The sequence below is a fragment of the Mustela nivalis genome, assembly GCF_964662115.1.
Source record: "Mustela nivalis genome assembly, chromosome: 10".
Classification (NCBI taxonomy): Eukaryota; Metazoa; Chordata; class Mammalia; order Carnivora; family Mustelidae; genus Mustela; species Mustela nivalis.
Genome location: NC_139029.1, coordinates 32,851,827 through 32,867,119, shown reverse-complemented (window position 1 = coordinate 32,867,119; position 15,293 = coordinate 32,851,827). Strand labels below are relative to the sequence as shown.

Below are 15,293 nucleotides of genomic sequence, written 5' to 3'. Positions count from 1 at the left end.
TCTGAAGCACTCATCCACCCTCCATGTCTACCTCTCCTGCAGCGTTTGAAAAATGCCACAAAGCCAAGCAGAGACTGGGGCCCCGCCCTCCTGGAGCACCAGACTGGGCGCTATGCCCCCGCCATCCCACCCTCTCCTGAAGACGGGCTTGAGGTCCAGCCACTGCACCCGGACAAGGCCCAGATCCCCATGGTGGGCAGTAACGGCTCTAGCCGCCTGCAGGACTCCCGGATATGAGCACAGCAGCCCGGGGAGGGCCCCACCCCCGCCCGTGCTCCCACCACAGAGACTGGGGAGAGAGGGGATGGGTGTCACCACCTGCCCCTGCCATGCCCTGGCCAGGGTGGCTGTTGTCACTTGGTCAGCACTGGTCATTTGTGCTCGTGTCCCCAGTGTTTACAGGTCCTTTGGATGCCAAGATGGCAGCTGGGGATGGGTTTGGGCAATAGGAGGGTTGCCAGGGGTGGGGCCAAAGCACTTTGGAGGGGGTCTCAGGCCAGGTCCACAGAGATCTGCTGGGCTTTACATGGCCTCTGATGCCCTCACACTCTGTCCGGAGCTGCGGTTCTAGGTGGGCCCTACCTGTCCTGGTCCTCAGGCCTCCAGCCTCCTGACCAGTGTTCCTGCCCCCAGAGCAGACCCCAGCCTCTGCCTAGGCAGATTTGGGTCTTCCTATCCAGGGGCAAGTTTGGGGCTAAGGGGCTGTACAGTGTTATTTGTTAGGCTGTGCTGCCCAGCCCTGTTTGTCTGTGTAATTATTTTTGTAAAAATCGTATTCTCTGTGGTTGCCACTCCCATGCCCCCCACCTTGGGCCCCTCTGTCTTCCCTGCCTGCCTGCACCTCACTCGGCTGCTCTGGGGTTTCCACACCTCATTCCAGCCCTGGCTGTCACGCCCAGCCAGCAAAGGCCCATGACCCAGCAGCCTGCCCAAAGCACTCGTTTCTGAGGGGTAGGGGTGGGGGTGCTGCTCAGCAGGAGGTTTGAGCCCCGAGCCCTAGGGAAGGGGACCTTACACGAAACCCCCTCGTCCTCCCTCCACCAGGCTGAGGTCCGGTCCTCCCAAACTGGGCTGCCCTTGTTCATGTGCCAAATGGCCCCATCCTGCGTGCCCCATCCCCTCTGGAGCCAGAGCTCCCTTCGCCCCAGCCCCGCAGTGTCCGTCTGTCTATCCTCTGTGCCCCTCTGTGCAGTGACAGCCCCGAAGAGCCGCCTCTAATCGTCTGTAGCAATAATGGTGCATCGCCCACCCCTACCCATCCGTGCACCACTAGGATTTTAAAGTCCATAGATTTTAATGAAATTTCTATTCCTGTCTCTGAGCTGCTGCTGTGCTTTGTCTGAGTCCCCCAGGGGGACAAGAGTCGGGGCTGAGATGAGACCTCTGCCTGCCAGGCCTTTGTGGAGGACCGGGAGAAGAAAGGCCAAAGGCTCTGGTGGTCAGAACCAGACACCAGGGGCTCAGCGAGGGGGTGGGGCAAGAAGGGCCAGGCAGACGAGAGCCTTGCGTCCTGGCTCGGGCCCATCCAAGACTAGATCTGAAGCAGGCTGGGCCACAGCAGCTGAGGGGTGGGCAGCAGCGGACGGGGTGAGTTCCAGCAGACACCAAGGCCTACTTGATGATCAGCCCTTCAGGTGGGGGCCTGGGGTGTAGCGCTGGATGCTGGAGTAGACACTGGCCTTTCCCCAGGGCTGCCCTGAAGCTTCCGGCCCCAGCGGCAGGTGGTAGCCAGGTGTCGGGGGCGGGGGCAGCTCTCGGGAGGCGGGGCAGGCAGGCAGCACTGGCCAGGCCCTGTCCAAACCCCAGCCTTCCGGAGGGGGCAAGGCCGGGGTCTGAGACCTGGGCTGAAGGATCCCACGGGCTGCTGCCTGAAGAGGAAAGAGCAGCAGTGAGCGAGCAGTGGCCTGACCTTCTGGTCACCCTGTCCGGCAGGGCCACCGCTGGGGTTGACCTGAGGCTGGAGGAGACATGGGAGGACCTGGGAAGTGCCTGCAGCTCCCGGCGCATGGCTGCCTTCTGCTCCTTCAGCTCTGCGGGAGAGATGCCTCTGACACACAGTGCCCAGCAGCTCTGGGCTATACACCAGTGTGGAGTGGGGAGTGGGAGGCTGGGTGCTCCGGGGCCTCCTTGGAGTCCTCACCTGCCAGGGTGGGCGCTAGGCTTGCCTCGGAGGGCTGGGGTGCCCCTGTGTACTCCTCTTCCAGGCAGCGCTGCCGGGAGAGCTGGCTCAGTGCCCGGCCTGAAGCATGGGTGGGGCAGGGCAGGGTGCAGAGGCCAAGATCCCCATGGCAGGGCCCCCCAAACAGGCTCAGGCAGCCCATAGGGGTGGGGGGGACACTAGCTCCCCTGAAAGGTCCTTCTTGGTGAGGGGGTGGTTGGCTTGGACTCAGACTTAGGGAAGGGAAGGAGGCAAAGACAAGGGGACAATTCAGCGAGTTAATCTAAAAGTGCTGACCTTGGGCTAAGGGGCTCAAACAGAACCTTCTGGATTCACAAACATAGGGACTGTGCACATGTGAGAAATGGCCACAGCACCCACACACACCTTTCCATGCACATGTGCACCCAGACAGACACACACACACATGGCCTTCCCATGCCAGGTGAGAGGCCGTGGTGTCTACACTCGGCAGAAAGGCTCTGGGCAGGGAGGCCCCAGGCTGCTGCTCACCTGCAGGACAGGGATCATCCTCTCCAAGGTGTGACACTCCTCCTCTAGGAGGCTCCTGGGACACATGGGAGTATGGCAGCCACAGCCAGCTCCACGAGACCCAGTCTCAGTTAAGCCCTCCACCCAGCCCCTAACCTCCAGCCTCCCCACCACTAGAACCTCCTGCCTCAGCCCACCCTGCTTTCTGGGGCCAGGCACTGGCTGCAGCCTTCCACTCCTGCCAGCCTCTGCCAGGACAGGATGTGTCCTCCCTGTGCCAACCTCACAGTGCCCACCAGCCTCCCTTCTGCATTCCTGCAGGGGCCTCCTCCAGCCTCCCTTCTCCCCCACACCACAGCCCCTCCCCAGCTTAAACCCTGCCACAGCTCCTCTACAGTGGCCCTGCAGCAACCCACCCTTTCCACTTGTCAGCATTCCTCTCCTGGTCCCCACCAGGTGTGTGTCCCCCTTTTCCTCTCCCACAGTCCAGTCCCGGTACTTGGAGACCTGTCCCAGCCCCATCCTTCCTGTGTCCACCCGACCATGCGCACTCAGGGGCCTCACCGCAGGTGTCCAGCAACCTGGTCGATACTGGACACATTCAGTTGGTCCTTGATGATGCTGAGGTCCCTCTGACCGCTGCTGGCAGATGAGGTCACTGTCACTCTCCCCATGTTGCCTCACCCCAGGCCTTCAGGATACAAATGCCACTTCTCCTAGACAGCTCTGTGTCTTTTCTCACAAAGGCAACATAATAGACCGCAAAGGGGAAGAGTTCTGGAGCTTGGGTTTGCAAATCGGCTCTGCCACCCTTCAATGTGCATGAACTTGGGCAAATGGATTATCCCTTCTGAGTTTCAGTTCCTCGTCAGTAAAAGGGGGCCATCATTCCTCTAAAGGCTTGTGTGAGAACTAGCAATAAGTGGCTGCTTATACACTTGTGAACATGCTCCTTCTCCTTTATCTCAGGCAGTCCCCAGCACTCTCTAGCCCAGCTCTCTTGGATCCCTACATATGGTTGTAGGAGGTCCAGCTCCAGGCCAGGAACTTCTCCAAGAAGCCAAGTGGAACCCACCAGCTGGCTGGGGTCCTCTGCCAAGCAGGAACAGCTCCCTCCTCTTCTACCACCACTTTACCTGGGTTCACCAGCTCTCATCTGCAATACCTCCTGTTCTGGCAAATCACACCTAGGCTCCTCCAAGGCAAAGCGCAGGACCCTGGGGCTATACTGGACCCAAGCCTGGGTCTGGTCCCTGCAGAAGGTGCACTGAAGGTAATTCAGGGGCTCCTTCCAGGGAACCATCAAAGGCAATCCTGGCCCCTTATCAGGCGCACAGCTAGCCCCTTTTAGCTCTGCCACAGGGCCTGTGTCTGAGGTTCCCACCTGCCCTCGCAGATGGCCTTCTGGCGGAGGCCTAGGAGCAGCTGCCTCAGTTCTTGGCGCATGAGGTCTCTTAGGAGGGGCGGTGGTGCCAGAAGGGAGGAGGGATCGGAGGTGGGGCGGGAGTCTGAGGCTTGGGAGGATCGAGCCTCTTGGAGCAGTGACTGTAGCATCACCACCTGCAAGGAGAGCTGGGACACCTTGCGACTCGGGAGAGAAGTGACGGAAGTGATGGGGGCTGGGGGACTGAGGGGCATAGCGGAGTCAAGAGGGCTGGGGACGCTGAGATCCGGCAAGATCTCGAGAGATACCAGGCAGGACCGGGGACCCGGAGGAGGTGGGGTAAATCACCCGAGTCCTGGGACAGGCCTGGAGTGTGGCCCATCTGCCCACTCCCCACCTCTGCTCGTAGCTCCAGGCTCAGGTCCACCGTCGTCTCCCCCAGAATCCTCTTCACTTCGGGCCGCTCCGGGAGCGGAACGTGCTCCTCTACCAGCTCCCACAGAGACGGGGAGTCCCGGAGCATGGCCCACCCGCGCTGCCGCCCTCCGACGAGCGGCCAGGGGCTCGCACCCGCGGGAGAGCAGGTGGCCCGGCCGCGTTACCTGGAGAAGGCCAGTCCTCAAGGGTGGGCCCGGCCCCCTCGCACCCCGCCCCCTCCTCGCCTCACGGGCCACGCCCCCAGCCCGTCGCTCTCCCCGGCCTGCCCAAGCCCCACTCTTGTTCTGCCGCTTGTCTCAGCGACTGAATTACCCGGTCCGGAGCCGCCGGTCTCTGGCGCTGTCCCTTCTGCCCCGCTTCTGGCTGACTCTCGGGGGCCACGGTTCCCTGTCAAGGCCCCCAGGAGCCGGGAAGTGGGAACCGGGGCTCTAGCCCCGCCCCTTCCGCGCGGCCGTCACCCGGGAAACCGCGCCGCTACCCAGGCTCCGCCCCCAGCCATTCCAGGTGGGGTGGGCGGTGCCGGCTAGCGGGGAGTCCCGCCGCCAAGGTAGGTGGTCTGTGAGTACGAACCATCCAGGCTCCCGACGCCAAGCCCTCTGGGCTCGTCTCGCGGCAGCTTTCGGCTTCGGGGCAGGTGGGAAGAACCGAGAAATCGGAGCCCACTGCGACCGTTATTACTTCATTGCCTCTCCTGGCCGGGAGGCAGCGGTAGGGTAAACCTTTCCTCCCAGAGTCGGCTAAGTCTCGCGAGCCACTGGGACCTGGGGAACCCGGACAGCCCGGGCCAGACAGACGGGTTAGGCCAGGTGCCCTCCCACAAGACACACGCGGTCTGGAATCTGGGCCCAGATTCGCTAACCCCAAGCAGACAAAGGGGCTGCTCCATTCACGTTTTTTACTAAAGCACCCACACAAGTTTCTGTGCAATGTACAAACAACGAGCCGGCCCTGGGGCTACTGCCTTCTCTCTGAGACAGGGAGGCGGGAACCAGACTGACTGATCTAAGCCCCACCCGCCCCCCATGCAAAAGCCCAACCTCAAGATCCCAGGCAGCGCCACAGCACCCCCTCTGGTCCCCTCCTGGGGTTGCTCCTCAGCAGGGGGCGCACCAGAGTTTGCCCCTACAATGTTGAATGAAAAAGGTTTCCCCTCCCCTGGGAGCATGGGGGATCCCCAGGTCTGAGAATTCCCCCTGGAAGCTACACTGCCCCCTAGTTGTACCTCCCACTCTTCCAGGCCCTAGGGGACTCAAGGGGGGAGAAACTGAGGCACAGAGAGGTGGAGTGGCCTAGCCCAGGCCACTCGGTGAGGCAGTGCAGGGGCTGGCCCGACCCTGACAGTGAGGGAGGACTGGGCTGGGGAGGGAGGGGCAGGAAGAAGGGTTGACCCCAGAGAGGGCCACACTGGAGGGGCTTGCCCAGGTTGGAAGTCCCCCAAAGTAGGTTCTGAAACTTCCAGGTGCAGCTGGGGGAGCCTATGGAAGACCCTCCGAAAACAGAGCCCACAGTCTCAGTCCTGGGGGGTCCCACAGAGTAGTCGCCAGCCAGGCTATCGAGGTCAGTCCTCTGGCAGGCAATCCTTGGCACGGGGAGCCTTTGTCCGTTAGTATCAGCCCCGGGGGGGCCATGACGGGGGCCGCCCAATGTCCACTGTGATATTGGTGAAGAGTGGTTGCCGAGACACCTCCAAGACCTGGTACCGCACTGACCCGATGCCATCCCGCTTCATGGTCAGCTTCGTGTTTTGAATCTTCGTAAACCTAGATAGGATAGAAGTGGGTCCAGATCAGGGCTACCCAATAAACCCAATATGGGATCTCTGGGGCTAAGAATCAAGCCACCCTGGCTTCTTCCAGGGATGGCTCAGTTCTCACCAAACCATCTGCCCGTCACCTGCTTGGAGCCCTTTTGTTCTGGCATCTGCTTTCAAAACAGATCTTATCCCCTTGAGTCCAGAATTGTGACACCCTCACAAATCTCTCTCTGATCTCAGCCTTTCTCCTAAGCCTTAGACCCAGACACAGGCATCCAACAGGAACCTCAAATGCAAGGGGTCCTGTGTCAGTCATCATCTGTACTCCCCAAGCCCCTCTTCTCTTTGCTATCTCTCTGTCCCTTACCACTTACTCACTGAGCAGTCCCCAAGTACCAGGCTCTGCTCTTAAGTACCAGGGACACAGGAACAGGACAGTAAGTCCTTCCTCTAATGGCAAGTCTGTTCCCCTAGGGGAGACAGGTAACAGTCAAGGAGCACATCAGAATGCTAAGGGGGAGACAGGGCAGAGAGACCAAGATGGCTGCCCTGGGAGGCATAAGCACATGACACCAAAGCTGACAGCAGGGGGAAGGGCATTCCAGGCAGAGGTAAGCACATGCTGACCCTAAACTGGAAATGAGAATTTGCACAGCCAGTGGTTCGAGTTTAATGGGCCAAGGGCGTAAGAACAGCTTGGAGGCTGGAGCGTGTAGGGATGGGGCTCTGAAAGTCAGAGGATGCAGGTTTTTTTATTCTAGGAGTGAGAAGACAGGGATTTTTAGCCCAGTGGGAGGCAAGTGGGGAGGGCCAGAGGACAGGAACAATAGAAGGACGAGGGGGAAACAGGGAAACTAGTGAGAAGCGACTGCAGGACTCCAGACAAGAGGACAGAGGCGGTGCTGGGGCAGAGGGGGTGAAGGGAAAAGCGGAGGGGCTCAGAGATGTTTTGGGAGTGGCACAGGTACAACCTACTGACGGTATAGACACACAGGTTGAGCGAAAGAAGAATCCAGGGTAACTAGATTTGAGGCAAAAGCCACTAGGTGGATGGAATCGTTCCTTTCTTTAAGCCAGAAATGCCTCGCTGTCTTGCCACTTCCTCACCCAAGGCGGACATCACTAATTCATGAGGACACAGTGACCCGAAACAGGACCAAGGCTCCCGGCATGTGCTTTGAGAGCTCCCCGCCCACCTTCACTGCAACTGTTTTGATCCTCCTGCTCCTTCTGAGCTCAGCTCACATCCCTCTCCAGAGCTACCCCAGCACCTAGCACTCTCCCTCAGATGCCTTGCAGCCCCTCTCCTCCCGTCCCTGTCCACCCTGCTTTTCATTGAACTGCTTTTCCATCAGTTCCCTGGATGCCCAGTGCTTCATGCTCCTGCCAGAGGCCAGCCCACCACTGGTGCTGCAGCCTGTCTCCCCACTCTTGCACCTGGCTTCAGAGCAGAACATCCCTACTGTTCTATCCAGGCGTGTGGCAGCCTCACACCCAGCACACCCCCTAGGCCCCGTGATTCCTCCAAGCTTCCTTCCTGGCCCACCGGCAGCTCTGCCAGCCCTTCTTCACCTTCTTCAAACTCAAAAGGTGATCTTTCAAAGCCGAATCTGATCCTGATCCTTCCCTGCTTAAAGCCCTCCCATGACTCCCCATCGCCCCTGGCACAAAAGTGAAACTCCCAACCTGGGATCCAAGACCCCAGACACCCAGCACTGACCCCACAGCCCATCCCAGCCCTCAGCGACTGTAATACCAGAGTCCCAGACTCTTAACTTATACCACGCACGTTCACATTTCCAGACTCCTGCAAATACCATTCCTTTTCTCCAAACTGGCCTCCTCCACTAACCCGGTGAATATAGCCCTGTGCCCAAGGCAGGCGTGTGACAAACACCTGTTAAATATATGATCTTTCAAACCCTGGTTTACCATCACCTCCTCCTGGAGAGCCTCCCACCATCACTCCCTCTTCTGCCGGGACAGCACCTTGCCCTGATCACCGGGGCCATAGCTGCCTGTCTCCCTCACTAGAGTGAACTTCCTACGGGCTGTCCAGCAGGGACTGGTTCCAGACTCCCCCTGCCCACTCCCCCAGGTTAGAGCAGTGCCAGGAAGCCCTTGTCTATACTGCATATGCCCTCAGGTGCCTCTCCCGGCTGGCACCAGCACCTAATGTCGCTAAGTCCTCAGGGACGGAATGGCCTGCTCCCATCTCAGAGGGATCAGCACTGTCTGTCCATGCCCTGCACCATGTCCATGCCCCACCTTCATTGGGTCCCCAGGCCCGGGAGCTGTGCCTGGTGCCCGCTACCTCTTGTCTTGTCTACTCTGGCATAAGGGAGGTCTGTGAGGACACCAATGGGGATGTAATCTACTCAGGGAAGATTTGAACCCTGCCTTTACATTGTTGTCACCTCTAGGAATTAGGCGAGGGATGACAGAAGTCTGGGGTGAGGATGAGCTAGGGGTTGGGGAACAGGGATCAGGGGCATGGGAGTCCTCTCCAGGAGTCAAGAGGTCAGAGGCCTTGGGAATCACGTCTGGGGATCAGTGGCACTGGGAAGTCCCTTCCAGGAAGTAAGGGATTAGGGGCACTTGGGGTCACCTCTGCGGGTTGGGCTCGTTATGCTTGTCCCGGTCGTGCTTGATCATGCGGTAGCGGCCTATGCGGATGTCTGGGCGCGAGATCTTCATCCCAGTCAGGGAGATCCTGGGGATGGGGACAGACGGGCTGGAGCAGGCACCAGGAAGGGCAAGGAGCCTCGCCCGGTCTGCGCTGCACCTGCTGCACCCAGTCTACTCCCCGCCCCGCCCAGACTCACCGGTTGAAGATGTCGTCATCCTCGCCACCCCAGCCCCAGTACTCGTTGGGGAAGCCGTTGATTCTCAGAAACTGGGCTTTACTCAGGCCTGACACACCTCCGAAGTAGCCGGCATAGGGCAGCCTGTGGCACGGAAGGGCAGGAGTCAGCTGTGGGCCTGAGGGGATTCCAGGGGGAAGGCCGGAGATGGGGTGAGGGGCCAGGAGCAAGGGGGCGCTGGGTGCAGTACCGACCGTCAGGGCAGGAGTCTGGGTCCGGCTGAGAAGGGAGCCCTCACCGGAAACCGAACTTGTCCATGGCAATGGCAAAGTGGCGGGGCTGGTCACCACAGCGGTACAGGTTGCGGTCATCCATGGGGACCAGGTCCACGTCACTGAAGATGAAGCAGTCATAGGTGGCATCCTCTTTCAGTGCCTCCAGGAAGCCTACGTTGAGCAGCTTGGCCCGGTTGAAGGTGTCCTCGCCATGCTGGGGTTGGTGCAGGGGACAGGTCAGCTCTGGGCCTGTGACCGGCAGGCACCGGCCACTTTACCATTGGCCAGAGTGCTCCCCAAGGGGCTCCTACTTCCCTGCATCTCCCTGACCCCACTCTGAATGGCTCCCCTAAGTCCTGCCTTCCAAGACCTTCCAGGACTTGGCTCCAGACTCCCCTCCAGCCGTTGCCCTCAGATCCCAAGGCCCAGCTGCGATACATTCCTCAGCAGCCCTGGAATACTCCAGGCTCTTTACTGCCTCGAGACCTTGCTGTTAGCTCTGGAATGCTCTCCTCTGACGGTCAAGCTGGTGTGTGGACAGGCATCCCTGATCACACTCCCCTGCCTCCGCGTCATCGTTCGTTCTATCCTGTGAGCTTCACTGAGTGTCCGGTTACACTGGGACTTAGAGCGCTGGTTCTTCTCATTCTTTCACCCCTTCATCCCAGCATGCCCTGCAGCCCTGTCCTGGGTGCCAGGCACCTTCCCTGTGCCGGTGGGAGCCTTTGAGGAGAGCAGCCCGGAGCCCACTGCATCCCTGCTGAGCACACTCACAAGAGAAGATGAACAGTGAATGCCCCAAATGACCAGCGTCGAAGACAAAGAAACCATAGGGACTGAGCCATCCGGCCCCTTTGACTCGTATGGATCCACATCCAAACCCCCAGGCAGCCTCTGAGACCGGGAGAGGACCTGGTGAGATTCCCCAGTCTCCCCCGCAAAACGCCAAGACAGGTGTACAGGCAGTCATGGCCCAGAGAGCTGGGGGTCCCCTGAGCAACAGGGCTGCAGGGCCAGGCCTCTTTGAGGCTGGGTTCCTGGCCATGCATGCCCACGCTCCCAATTCTAGCCAGAGCAAGGAGTCGTCCATGGAAGGAGCAGACTGCTGAGCCCCCTGTGCCATCCTACCATCTCTAGGCTGGAGCAGGGCACGGCCCTGGAGAAGGGTCTTTAGGCAGACCCCTTGAGAGCGAGAGGAGGAACCATGGCCCCTCCTTCCCACCAGCCAGCCTGAGCCCCACAGGGTGGGAGCGGCTCGCCCTGCTTGCTCTCTCTCCTGGCCCTGCACCTTCCCTCCCACCAGCCCTTGCAGCAATTGTGCATTTTCTCCTGGCTCATCGGCTCTCCTTTCTGACCTTTCTCACCAGCCAGGAGCCCTGAGTTTCTCCCACGCGGCTCATAAACATGTCCAATTTTACCCCATCTCAAAAAGAAACCTCTCCAGCCACCACCCTACCTTTGCCTCCCCTTCTCGTTAGAGTGGTTTTTTTTTTTTTTTTTTTTTAAAGAGTTGCCTCCAATTGGCTATTTCCATTTTGTCAAATCTGATTCCGTCTTCAACCCACTGCAATCTGCTTCCGCCCCCACCATGCCCCTGAAATGGTTCTCGCTGGGCCCACCTTGTTGCTAAATCCACTGGACGCTGCTTAGTCCATATCCTTCCTCCCCCAGCAGTGCTCACGTAGCTGCCATGCTTCCTTCTGGACACTTACTCCTGGGCTTCTGGGACACCACACTCTCCTGGGACTCCTCAAACCTCTCTGCCCAACCTTCCAGTCTGCGGTGCTGTCCCTTTGTCCACCCATCCCTTACATGCTGGCTTTCCTCTCTCATGCCCTGAGCTCCCCAGGCAGGATGGACGTTGTTGGGTTTAGAGACCATCTGCATGCTGGTGGCTCCCAGATCCCTCTCTGCACCTCAGACCTCAGCGCTGGGAGGACTCATTGGTCCAACTGCCAGCTGAACATTCCTTTCGTACTTCACGCAGGCACTCAGACTCATCCCATGCAAAAAAAGAATCCAGGGTCAGGCTATCCCTGAGACCTGGCCCAGAGCCTCCGTTCCATCTCACTCACAGGCGCAGCTAACCCATACAGCAAATGGCCAGGAAGAACCCTCCAGGTGTCCTGGCGTCTCCCTTTCTCTCTACCATGTTACATCTCTCCCTTCACAGCCACCACTGCTGCTGGCCCACACACAGGTGCACTGTCTCTTTGCTGAATGTCATACCCCTTCTCAACTGGTCACCCTGCTACCAGCCTCTCCCTCCGTCCCATTCCCCACATGCAACCAGAGCGATCTTCCCAGGAAGCAAGCGTACATGTTACTCCTCACTTAATCCAGTAGTCACACACCGCCTTTAGGCTGGAAGTCAACTGCTTCGCTTGCTTCTGGAGACCGTTCTGGATTTGGCCTGTACCAGCAATTCCAGGCTCATCTTTGCTACCCACCCTACATGCTGGACCCCACACCTCCACCAGTGGTTCCCGAAGACACGAGGCCAGCTCTCTGGGTGGGACCTGGGGCCTCCAGTACGTCTGCAGACTGATCCCTACTCATCCCTCAAGACCCATCTCAACTTCACCCCACTTCACTTCACCACCACTTCACCCCAGGGCTACTGTTCAAGGCCCCTCTGTGCCCCCACAGCCCCCTGCTCCAACTCATCCCACACGGTCGTCTTGGAGTCTATGGGGATCCAAGTCCAAGTATGGGAATCCCAAGTACAGGAAGGAGGAACTATATCAGATCCTCCCCGGGTCCCAGCAGCCAGGCCTCACCAGGCCCAGGGCAGGGCTTGGACCCTGAGCTGAGTTCCCGGGGCCTCTGCTGTGGCCATGGCCCTCTCACAGACTTCATCCCTCTTTCAGGCTCTAACCCACCCCTCTCCAAGGGCTGCTCCATAGCCCCTCACAGCCAGCTGACCCTAGGTATCTACACGGGGCCCGCCAAAGGTAGACCATGAGGCTCATCTGCGCAGAGGCTAGGCACACGTCCATCAGCATGTGTGCCAATGCTCGCGTGTATACTCCCCATCATGCACCTGCAAACTCTCCCACGTGAGCAGGCACGTACACGGAGCCCCACACGACCACAGGCAGGTGAGAAGCCATGAATGCTCCCGTCCGCACTCATGCACTGAGAGGCACACGGGTCTCCCCAGCCGCAGGTGCTCACAGTGCCCAGCCCCGGGGCCCCAGGCAGCACACCTGGTTGATGACATAGACGCCATAGCGCAGCCGCTGTCGCCTCAGGATGGGGTGCAGGTAGTGGAGCCAGTAGCGCAGGTGGTGCTCCCGGTGCCGGAAGGGGATGATGACTGCTACCGTCTGGGCCGGCGTGCAGTCGGGGGGCGCGTAGCGGCCGCCCAGGAGCACGCCTGGGTTCTCCCTCTGCACCCGCTCCAGTGGCATGGGCGAGGTGAACTCAATCAGCAGTCGGCCCACTGCAGGCGGGACGGCGGCAGGAATCAGCTGGCCATCGGAGGCCAGGGACACCGGCCCTCTCACTCAGCCCCAGGGGGAGGCCAGGGAAGCCCCGGAATGGCCCTCTTGCAACAGACCCGGACCCCCCCGTACCCCCATGGGTCACTCCCTGAACCAAACCACACCAGTCTTCTGCCCACCCCTAGAGGCTGGCCCTACCCTGCAGGCTCACCAAGGCCCGGCGGTGACTCAGGACAGGGAGGCAGGACAGGAGCTGTGGGGCCGGGCCGGGCGCTGGGAGCCTCGGGGAGCCCCGAGCTGGGGGCAGTGGCGTTGGGCCGAGAGAAGTTGGTGCTGCTGCTGGCAGCTGGGTGGAGGGCCCGGGCAGGGCCGCGGGCACTGAAGCGGCTGAAGAAGGCCAGGTGCTGGGCGTAGACGTCAAAGTAGAGGATGACGGCCACAAGAAAGTGCAGCAGGCAGAGGAGGAGCACGGCCTTGCACACGCGCTCCAGCGTCCCCCCCAGCAGTCTGCTCATCCCGCAGGCGGCCGCCGGCCCGCCCAGTGGGCCCGGGCATCCGGCTGCCGGCCTGAGCAGGGGGAAGAGAGAAACAGACCCAGCGGGTCAGGGCCAGATGAGCCAGGCTACCCAGCCCCCGCCCCGCCTGCTGCTCACCCTCACAGACCCGCATCCATACACGTATTACCTGCTCACATCCTGTGACACTCGCGGACTCCCATTCACATGGACACAGTCCCTGACAACTCACTGCTCACACAGCCTCACACACCTGAGTACTAACCCACAGACACACACGTTCCTCATTCTCGCTGCCACACATACACAGAAACACAACCTCATGCTCCCACACTCAGGTGCACGCCCGTATTGCATGACTGGACACACAGCCCTGTGTGTCCTCAGAAACATGAACACATGACCTCTGATCACAGTGGTTCATACCTCCCAATGAAAACACATTTACTCGCAGACCCACCTGTGTACCTGTGCCCCAGAGAACAGACACCCCCACAGGCCAGCATCCTCAACGCAGAACTCCTGGTCTGGGGAGGCACGACCATTTACTGAGTACCTAGCATGCAGGAACCCTTGGTACTCGTGACTTCAGTTAGTCCTCCCAGGACCATGGTGGGCAGTGGTGTGGTTGGACAGGTACCAGTGACAAGTAGGCCAGGCCAACTAGGACCAGGCTGGGAAGTGGCCCTCAGCATCCAGGAGGCCCAAATATGAACAAGATGTTTATGGGATCCCTACCCTCCGGAGTGGGAGCTCAATATACAAGGTGGGGCATATGACACCCCTCCTTTAAGACCTCAAGGATTGGGATGAACTTTCTGGAGTCTGCCCAGCACTTGCTGGTTCTGATTCCGGGAAGAAGGAACGCCTAGGCCCTGGAGACCCGTCCAGGACCAGCATGCCAGGGAAGGGTCTTGGGCCATGGCTCCAGCTGGGGTTCCAACAGAGCAGCACTTCTGGGGGCTGGGTCTCACTCAGAGATACATAGCACCACACAACCACAGCCACCGTGGGTCCCAGCTAAAGTCACCTGCACTCACAAACACTGAGAACTACATGGAGTCACAGACACACCCCAGTGACAGTAACAGTATCAGTAACAGTAACGCAGAGTCACACACTCACAAACAAAGCCGCTGCTCCTCGACGTACACAGCCATGCATGCAGGTTCCCGGGCAGCTCGGACGCCCGGCCCCACGTGCAAACATTCCCACCCCTCCCTCCGGGGCAGGGGTTCTGGGTCAGGCTGGCCGCCAGTCTGCGAGACGCCTTAGGGCGGGGCTGAAAGGCAGACCGTCCTGAACACGTGGCTCCCCGGGGCGGGGGAGGCAGTGAGGACCCGGTGGGTGTGAAGTCTGGGGGGGGGGGCGTGGATTGGGGGAGTGGATGTGGGGCGGGGGCCGAGGCCGGGAGAAACGTGAGTGGAGCGTCTCCCCGCGCCACGAGGCCAGGGCGAGCGAGGACAATAAGGGAGGCAGGCAGGGGGCGGGCAAGAGGAGCCCGGGGCGGGGGATGGGGAGGGGAGGGGAGTGAAGAGCCAAGGGGGAGGGATGGGGGAGGGAAGGGGAAACACCAGGCCGGGGTCTGGCCGCCGGCGCCTCTCACCGGCTCCTGGGCGGGGATCGCGGGGCCGCGCTCGGGGCGCTCCTCGCGGGGCTGGGTCTGGAATGTCGGGGCCCTGGGCTGGGGACCGCGCGCGCACCCCTCTCACCCGGCGCTCGGGGCTCAGCAGGGGGCACCGCTCCAGCTCGGGCTGGGTTCCCGGCTCCCGTGGCTGCGGACGGCTCCGTCCCCCATGGCCCGGCCCCGCCGCCTCCCGCCGCCCGGTCAGCGGCCCCCGCGGCCCCCGGGCCGCCTCCTGCCGCCGCCGCGGGCCATGGAGCCGAGCCGCCCCGGGGGGCCGGGCGGCCGGGCAGACCCACGGACCGGCGGACCGATGGACCACAGCGCCGCCGCCTCCCTCCCGCGCTACGGCGCCTCGGAGGGGCAGGCCCGGCCGGCGCGCCCGCGCGCGCGCCCCCGCGGCC

The 15,293-nt window shown here is 60.8% G+C and overlaps 3 protein-coding genes and 1 long non-coding RNA gene across 26 annotated transcripts in view; 2 read left to right on the top strand and 2 right to left on the bottom strand.

Annotated features, from left to right (window-relative positions):
* Window positions 1–1,321, top strand: part of SLC6A9 (solute carrier family 6 member 9) — a 31,328-nt gene extending 30,007 nt beyond the window's left edge. For all 8 annotated transcript variants that reach the window (XM_082688296.1, XM_082688302.1, XM_082688300.1 and 5 more), the window contains one exon: window positions 43–1,321. In XM_082688296.1, the coding sequence (XP_082544422.1) occupies window positions 43–237 (195 nt within the window). In that variant the 3' untranslated portion in view covers window positions 238–1,321. The remainder of the gene's footprint in view (window positions 1–42) is intronic.
* On the bottom strand, window positions 1,276–5,220 carry CCDC24 (coiled-coil domain containing 24). Of its 13 annotated transcripts, none has more exons than XM_082688318.1 (9): window positions 4,785–5,220; window positions 4,432–4,636; window positions 4,035–4,222; window positions 3,787–3,903; window positions 3,215–3,292; window positions 2,672–2,726; window positions 2,141–2,210; window positions 1,952–2,030; window positions 1,276–1,868 (listed from the first exon to the last, which is right to left on the bottom strand). In XM_082688318.1, the coding sequence occupies exons 2-9, from the start codon at window positions 4,555–4,557 to the stop codon at window positions 1,631–1,633; spliced, it is 951 nt and encodes a 316-aa protein (XP_082544444.1). In that variant the 5' UTR covers window positions 4,558–4,636; window positions 4,785–5,220; the 3' UTR covers window positions 1,276–1,630. The 13 variants fall into 13 exon arrangements, with proteins under 13 accessions (XP_082544444.1, XP_082544445.1, XP_082544446.1 ...); XM_082688319.1 differs by having other exon boundaries at window positions 3,215–3,289; XM_082688320.1 differs by having other exon boundaries at window positions 4,035–4,210.
* LOC309843096 lies at window positions 4,970–11,499 on the top strand. The gene is made up of 2 exons (XR_014299942.1): window positions 4,970–5,023; window positions 9,973–11,499. It is a non-coding gene; the product is annotated as an uncharacterized lncRNA (long non-coding RNA).
* B4GALT2 (beta-1,4-galactosyltransferase 2) lies at window positions 5,351–15,246 on the bottom strand. 4 transcript variants are annotated; one of them, XM_082688306.1, is made up of 8 exons: window positions 14,978–15,108; window positions 14,391–14,547; window positions 12,962–13,317; window positions 12,514–12,749; window positions 9,328–9,518; window positions 9,051–9,173; window positions 8,834–8,938; window positions 5,351–6,232 (listed from the first exon to the last, which is right to left on the bottom strand). In XM_082688306.1, exons 2-8 carry the CDS (start codon window positions 14,423–14,425, stop codon window positions 6,082–6,084), a joined length of 1,197 nt encoding a protein of 398 aa, XP_082544432.1. In that variant the 5' UTR covers window positions 14,426–14,547; window positions 14,978–15,108; the 3' UTR covers window positions 5,351–6,081. The 4 variants fall into 4 exon arrangements, with proteins under 4 accessions (XP_082544432.1, XP_082544435.1, XP_082544433.1 ...); XM_082688309.1 differs by lacking the exon at window positions 14,391–14,547 and having other exon boundaries at window positions 14,872–15,246; XM_082688307.1 differs by lacking the exon at window positions 14,391–14,547 and having other exon boundaries at window positions 14,978–15,115.
* Between the last annotated feature and the right edge of the window lie 47 nt (window positions 15,247–15,293).

Excerpts from the sequence above, each read along its gene's own strand:
- CCDC24 (XM_082688310.1), bottom strand. The coding sequence starts at position 4,557 with ATGCTCCGGGACTCCCCGTCTCTGTGGGAGCTGGTAGAGGAGCACGTT. Across the intron at positions 4,223-4,431 it reads GCCTGGAGCTACGAGCAGAG|CTCTCCTTGCAGGTGGTGAT; the intron begins GTGGGGAGTGGG and ends AAGGTGTCCCAG. Across the intron at positions 3,904-4,034 it reads AAGGCCATCTGCGAGGGCAG|GGACCAGACCCAGGCTTGGG; the intron begins GTGGGAACCTCA and ends CACCTTCTGCAG.
- B4GALT2 (XM_082688306.1), bottom strand. The coding sequence starts at position 14,425 with ATGGCTGTGTACGTCGAGGAGCAGCGGCTTTGTTT. Across the intron at positions 13,318-14,390 it reads GAGGAGCAGCGGCTTTGTTT|GCCGGCAGCCGGATGCCCGG; the intron begins GTGAGTGTGTGA and ends CCCCCTGCTCAG. Across the intron at positions 8,939-9,050 it reads GATGACGACATCTTCAACCG|GATCTCCCTGACTGGGATGA; the intron begins GTGAGTCTGGGC and ends CCCCATCCCCAG.